Source organism: Alosa pseudoharengus, unplaced genomic scaffold (assembly GCF_046254945.1).
Source record: "Alosa pseudoharengus isolate Yale_2024_CS ecotype anadromous, Long Island Sound unplaced genomic scaffold, YU_APseudo_1.1 YU_APseudo_1.1_scf_24, whole genome shotgun sequence".
NCBI classification, from domain to species: domain Eukaryota; kingdom Metazoa; phylum Chordata; class Actinopteri; order Clupeiformes; family Clupeidae; genus Alosa; species Alosa pseudoharengus.
This window is the reverse complement of record NW_027468689.1, coordinates 197,501-205,000: the sequence shown is the minus strand read 5'-3', so window position 1 is coordinate 205,000 and position 7,500 is coordinate 197,501. Positions and strand designations below refer to the sequence as shown.

The 7,500-nt window shown below is 41.1% G+C and overlaps 1 protein-coding gene across 1 annotated transcript in view; it reads left to right on the top strand.

The window, feature by feature from the left end:
- Window positions 1-7,500, top strand: part of dmtf1 (cyclin D binding myb-like transcription factor 1) — a 36,640-nt gene that overhangs the window by 97 nt on the left and 29,043 nt on the right. Inside the window, exons 1-7 of the mRNA XM_076302746.1 lie at window positions 1-164; window positions 2,051-2,166; window positions 2,500-2,640; window positions 2,928-3,019; window positions 3,395-3,500; window positions 4,495-4,571; window positions 4,726-4,883. The exon at window positions 1-164 is cut by the window's left edge and continues 97 nt beyond it. Of these exons, the coding sequence (XP_076158861.1) occupies window positions 2,058-2,166; window positions 2,500-2,640; window positions 2,928-3,019; window positions 3,395-3,500; window positions 4,495-4,571; window positions 4,726-4,883 (683 nt within the window). The 5' untranslated portion in view covers window positions 1-164; window positions 2,051-2,057. The remainder of the gene's footprint in view (window positions 165-2,050; window positions 2,167-2,499; window positions 2,641-2,927; window positions 3,020-3,394; window positions 3,501-4,494; window positions 4,572-4,725; window positions 4,884-7,500) is intronic.

The following is a 7,500-nucleotide window of genomic DNA, read 5'->3' as shown; positions in this document are numbered from 1 at the left end:
TCTTTGCCGATTAACATGTACTTAAAAAGTTAGATTCATACTACCGGAAGTCCGTGTGAGGAACGTCTGATCATTTCCGGTCTTAGGAAAAAGGATCGTTTTCCTCCATCCTGGCATTTGTCTCCATCCTGGTCTCTCCGAAGTGCCCGGACCAAAAACAGGAAGTAAGTACCGAAATCAAACCCTAAAATTCACTTTCAGTTCGGGCACACACCGTGCAAAAGTGCCGACTTTCTGAGACCGCTCTGCAAATGTATACCGGAAAAAAACATTAAGCGCTTTTCAATCGACATAGACATTGTGTACCTCAGCTGCCAAACGAACATGGCGTCTCTGTTTCTTTCGTCTACTTACATTTAGCTTTGTAGTGAGCATGTTAAAATACCATGCTATCAGTTAACTCCCGAAGGTTACGCTAGCCGACGTAAATCCTGACATTTTATCCCTAGGTGCAGTCATTTACATTCTGTAAAGCATGGATGGAAAGGGTGAAAAGTGAAGTTTAAATTGCGTTAAATATTGACTCCCATGCATAGTTTGTTGAACACGCATCGTTTGCAACAAGACCGCATAAACGAGGCTTCTTCGCTATTAGTGAATGAGCTGAAGTTGGGCACTAGTTGTCGCGTTATTTCAGTTCCTGGTTGTTCGCATAGAGAATTTTCTGTTTCATTTGATGTAAAATAAACATTCACCGACTGTCGAACTTAAGCGAAGTCTGTGTTTCTAACGCAGCCAGTTCAGTCACAGACATAGACTTCACCCCACACTTTACTGCTTTTTATGTAGCTTTTCTCTGTACAATAGATGCCATTGGACGTTGTACGCTGTTTCAAATGTTAAACGCCGGAGCCGAATGAAAAAGAGCACTGCTCCGACCCAGAGCCATAACCACTAACCAATAGAGTGTTAAAACTATTAATCAAGTTTGAAAATGCTATGCACTTATAATCACAACTTCCCTTGCGTTCCAATAAATTAATATGAATATGAAATATTTAAGACGGCCTTTATCACATTATGCTAGCTTCACATTATCACATTATGATCACATTTATCACATTATGATAGCTTAATTTGAATTCTCACACCAAATGCATGCTTATATCTTTTTCTTTTCTCTTTTTGTATGCCTTTATAAAATGGTTATGCCTTTGGTACCCTGGGTCAGTTGAATTGATGTAAGCTATTCCTGGCCAAAACGAATGGTCATCTCATCTTGTAGGGAATGAGGCATCAGATGTCACAGCGAACAGTCAACAGAGCCAATTATTGATTGAACAAATACCAATTGTAATAAATAACAATATAATATATTGTGATATAATGTATAATAGAATGATGTAATCTTTAATCCATTCAGAATGAATAGGCCTAGTGATTTTCTATTGTAAGGGTAATCTATTTTCCCTCCTATTATAAATATGAAGAAGATAAAGTTGCAGAAGTTGAGTTGTGCTTGTGTGTGTGCTAGTTGAGTTGTGCTTGTGTGTGTGCTAGATCTGTGTGTACATCTGATATATCTGTATCTGTGTACTATATCTGTGTGTGTGTATCTGATATATCTATATCTGTGTGCTATATCTGTGTGTGTATCTGATATATCTATATCTGTGTGTGTGTCTGATATATCTATATCTGTGTGCTATATCTGTGTGTGTGTCTGATATATCTATATCTGTGTGCTATATCTGTGTGTGTATCTGATATATCTATATCTGTGTGCTATATCTGTGTGTGTATCTGATATATCTATATCTGTGTGTGTATCTGATATATCTATATCTGTGTGCTATATCTGTGTGTGTATCTGATATATCTATATCTGTGTGCTATATCTGTGTGTGTATCTGATATATCTGTGTGTGTATCTGATATATCTATATCTGTGTGTGTATCTGATATATCTTTATCTGTGTGTGTATCTGATATATCTATATCTGTGTGCTATATCTGTGTGTGTATCTGATATATCTATATCTGTGTGCTATATCTGTGTGTGTATCTGATATATCTATATCTGTGTGTGTATCTGATATATCTATATCAGGGTTATTATGAACGGAGGGGAGGACGTGGCTGGCACTGTAACTCTGGAATCCGTGAACCCCGTCACCTTGACTCAGGACACCGACGGCAACATTATACTGCACTGTCCTCCAAATGGTCAGCAAACATACACTGAGCCTTCACCAGATACACTGAGCCTTCACCAGATGTGCTTAATTATCAAACACTGAGCCTTCACCAGATACACTGAGCCTTCACCAGATGTGCTCAATTATCAGTCACACAATCCAGTTACTGCTTTGCTAAATGGATTAACAGAAGATAACTTGCATTGTGATATTATTCACAGTTTTTTGTGACTGACTGTGTCTGTCTGTGAGTGAATGTGTCTGTCTGTAAAATGTGGTGGCCATAAGTACACATCAGTAATGGGCTTGTGTGAGTGAATGTTTTTGGTGGATATATTCATATGTGTGTCACCTCTCTCAGGTGATGAGGCCGTGCTGGAGGCGGAGTCTGAGCAGGTTACAAAAAGACTGCGACTGTCCAATGAGGAGCCACAAGATGCACAAGACTCCGCCCCTCAGTATTCAGACTCCGCCCCTCAGTATTCAGTTGTCACCCTCCCTAGTGAGTTTGTGTAAATAGTACAAGAGTAAACACACACGTACACACATATTACTGTTGTCTACTCCAAAATATGTGTCACTTTTATGTACTGATTTGTTGTCATCTATGTTTTTGTGTGTAATTTAACGTAAAGAATTATCGGTAAGAATGAACAGATACTATTGGCAGACTTAATATCCATCTAGGTTGGTAATCTCTTGTATGTGTTTGTGTGTAGTTTCAGAGAGTGACGAGGAGGTTGGTAATCTATTGTGTGTGTGTGTGTGTGTGTGTGTGTGTGTGTGTAGTTTCAGAGAATGACGAGGGGTTTGAGGTGACCATGACTGCAACAGAGATGACGGGGGGAGAGTTGGATCAGGAAGGAGTGGCTCAGATCCAGGTGCTGCTATTCCCACAGTGCTATGTGCTGTAGAAGTACAGGGAGCATACACGTTGGCATTTGTTATTATTGTAAACATTGATGCTGTCTTGTGTATTATGGACACACCGTTTAAACAGCTCTGAATTTTGGAGACGTGAAGTTCCAAATTGTGCTGGTATATTGCAGTTCACACAGGTGTGTTTGTGTGTGTGTGTGTCTGCAGATAGTACATAGTTCACACAGGTGTGTGTGTGTGTGTCTGCAGATAGTACATAGTTCACACAGGTGTGTGTGTGTGTGTGTGCAGATAGTACATAGTTCACACAGGTGTTTGTGTGTGTGTGTCTGCAGATAGTACATAGTTCACAAAGGTGTGTGCGTGTGTGTCTGCAGATAGTGCAAGATGAGGATTCTCTCTCCCCTCAAAAATCAGATGTTTCCCCTGTGAGTCAAGCATGGTTCACCACAAAAGAGGACAAAGACACACTTGTCAATAAAGGTACAACAGCGCATATCCGCACACACATATTGACAAATGTACAAATATGTCGGGAATGTTTTTAGTAACTTACAATATTCACACAAAGCCCTGTGCACCATGCAGCACACCTGACCTAGCATAGACAGGTAGCTAAGCAACGTCTCAAACCAAAAAGCATATCCACAAAGGGAAAACTAGCATTCTTAACTTTTTAACTTTGAATGCTAGGTGCTTTGAATGCTAGGTGCTTTGATTGCTAGGTGCTTTGAATGCTAGGTGCTTTGATTGCTAGGTGCTTTGATTGCTAGGTGCTTTGAATGCTAGGTGCTTTGATTGCTAGGTGCTTTGCTAGGTGCTTTGATTGCTAGGTGCTTTGAACAGAGACTTTCTAATGAGGAGACACAGCACTCAAAAAATCCTCCATAGAAATGCATGGGGCTAGTTTGTAACGCCAATATGGCCGTTGTCTACACATATCACACCCCTCCCTCGGCAAAACGTCAACATGTGAATACATTGAGCCAATCATATGGTGTGTTGTGAAGACATCGTGCCAATCATGTGTTGTGAACTCGCAGCTGGAGCAAGATTGGTGTCGTGAAGCCTTGCGCACACGCATTTCTGCCGAAGAGGATGACCGATGAGTGCCCAAAAAATCGTTTCAATATGGCCACCGAGTGGAGGGACTTGCCTAAAAGGACTTTGCTTTGAATGCTAGGTGTTTTGATTGCTAGGTGCTTTGAATGCTAGGTGCTTTGCTAGGTGCTTTGAATGCTAGGTGCTTTGATTGCTAGGTGCTTTGATTGCTAGGTGCTTTGATTGCTAGGTGCTTTGAATGCTAGGTGCTTTGCTAGGTCCTTTGAACGCTAGGTGCTAATGCTAGGTGCTTTGCTAGGTGCTTTGAATACTAGGTGATTTGAATGCTAGGTGCTTTGTCTCTGTTTCTGTTGGTGCCTCACTCCAACGATAAACGCTCACACGCACACATTCATTCAGGTGTTTCTCTCTTTAGGGCATAAGTGGAAACAAGGCATGTGGTCAAAAGAAGAGATAGACATTCTGATGAATAACATTGACAGTTACTTGAAGGTATGGCTCTGGCATTTCCCATAACCTGTAGACTGTAATGTTAACTTATGTTTATTGACTGAGTGTTTGTAGTAGCTCTGTAATGCCTTGCAGGGATTAATGTGTGTGTGTGTGTGTGCGTGTGCGCGCGTGTGTGTGTACATGTGTTGTCCAGGGCCGTGGCATCCAGGACCCCACAGAGATCATATTTGAGATGTCTAAAGACGAACGCAAGGATTTCTACCGCAGCATCGCTTGGGGTCTGAACCGGCCGCTCTTTGCTGTGTACCGCCGCGTGCTGCGCATGTATGACAACCGAAACCATGTGGGCAAGTAAGTAAAACACACACACACACTCTCAAACACACACACACACTCTCAAACACACACACACACACAAACACACACATACAGTGGGTCCCCGTTAAGTTTGGACGGGTTTCTTCATGAATCACGCACCCCATTTTCTCAGCAGAAATGGCACAAACTGCAGTTGACACAAACAACCACAAGGTGTCACTTGGGTGCCACTACTATTTTTGATGCGACTGACTTACTGCTTCCATGACGCAGCGGGGGCACGGGAACACGGGAAGTACGTGCTGTTGAGACTGGAGCGAGTCATATTCAAAATAATGCAAAAAAAAGCAATTATCCTCATTCATTGCAACCAAAGCATGCCTGCTTGCCGACGTTCAAACGAAAAATATATCAAAGCACCTTTTGCGTTTGAATGTAGCACGAAAACATTTTTAAACAGCTGGACAAATGATTTAGCTAATTGATTATATAACCAGCAATTGTTGAACATTTACCTGTACAAGTACATTGACAGTAGCCCAGCCTAACAGCATGTTGTAGGCCTACTGTAGAAATTTCACTTAAATTGCAACCGCAACATGCCTGCTTGCCAACGTTCAAACGACAACGAAAAAGATAATAAAACAACAAGAGGGTTGAGTCTGAATGACACTGAGTTTTTAGACACTGAGTTTTTGTAGTTAAGAAATATTTTCGTATAAAAAAATGGTCATTCTTCAATCTCCTTCACTGACGCCTATGGAAAAGGCTTAACGTCCCAAAACAACGATCAATGATCATCAAATTTCTCTCTCACATTACATAACCATCTATAAAAAAGTGTTTTTTCTTTTCTTTTTGAGCACATCCGAATCCCAGGACATAACGCACTGGACCTTATAATAGGCTCGAGATATAATTCCAAAGGGGGCAGATAGGGGCCACTGCACTTAAAACTTAAAAGATGAAGCTTTCCGAACTTTGAAATTGCGATCAGTGACTGGCATCGGGTGAACGAAGCTTTTTGAAGTTGAACAGGCTATTAAAAACTACTTAAAATACGCGATAAACCCGGGAAAAGTTGACAGGTTTGTTTCGGTCCCGGTGATTATTTGTGAAATTGTGCAAACGACAGCCTTTTCAAGGCATTTCAAGGAAGGAGTCGTAGCATGCAAGCTCCCAAATTGACCCAGTAGCCTAATGCATCAATAAATTGTTGGGACTGGGGAGGGTCATGCGTTTTTTCTCAATCACTTTGGAGGGTCATAGAACAAATTCTTGCTGGCGAGGGAGGGTCACGTCTTTTTTGACTAACGCTCCCAAAACTCCTCCGGTAGCCCCTTAATTAAATAAATAACGAACAGTCCCTAATTGATTAATAGCCTAGGCCTACACCAGCAATTGTTGAACATTGACCTGTAGTACAGGACATTGACAGTAGCCCAGCCTAAGAAGCAAATGTTGCAAAATACATCAAAAGACGCAATTAATCAGAAATAAATAATGTAATCTGCATCGCTTTATTTAACAAACTGCAAGCAACAAGAGCATTGAGTTCGCTGTAAGGCCAAACTCAAGAGCAAAGCCTATCTGTTAAGGCAGTCGATAGGCTATATAACGAGCTGTGTGCCTGGAAAGACGATAGATGACTGCTCTGGTCATCCCATACCCTCCCCCCACTTCCTGTAGCCTACCATTATGAAGGCCTGTAGCCTAAAACGACTCGTTGCCGTTTTGTGACATTAAGCTTTTTCACGTTAAGCCCCCCTCCCCCATCCCCTTCTTTCACAAGCAGTGGGGGAGCGCGTGGCACAAAGTAACTCTTTTTGGTAGACAAAGGAGGGTTCTCCGCGCTTCTGTCGTTTGGCCACAATCCATTGCAACCAGGCCAGGACAGATATTTTAGAGAGAAGGAGAGATGCCGGTGCAGCTCAGATGTCTTCTTAATTTTCTTTATTCTTTAGTAAAAGGTGCAGAACATTATTAAACTTTGACTAACATTTCGATGTGTCGATGTTTTTGACTAACAAACATTGAAACGTTAGTCAAAGTTTAATAATGTTCTGCACCTTTTACTAAAGAATAAAGAAAATTAAGAAGACATCTGAGCTGCACCGGCGTCTCTCCTTCTCTAACACTTTTTGGCTTTGGCTAAATATTTCTAAAATCATTTGAGTTTTACTAGTCACATGTTTTAACAAGCAACACTTGTTATTGAACTAATAACAGACGTGTGTCGAAAATTGACTTTATTTTCCATACGGAGAAATAACATATGCAGAGTCTAACCAAGGTCAACCTTGCCAAAAAAGCCCTCAAACCTGAAAACACATGAGGCAAAAGTGCAAAACATCACAAAACTAACTAAATTAACACGCGCATATTTTTGTATTGCAATCATTGTAGCCTACAGTTGTAACAGCGCGTAACAGTCGTTTTACTCCCCGGATGCGCTCATTATAAAGAACGTTTAACGTGTCCCAAAAACAGCTATCAATTAATCACCAAACGTCTTATAAACAAGTATTACCAGGAGCAACACCTTGCAAAAAATGATAACAATAGGCCTAGGCCTTTATATGGCTCTGCTCCTGCCTAGATTCGAACTCAGAACTGCCTGAAAGTTGCAGACCTGTTCTGGAAATACGTG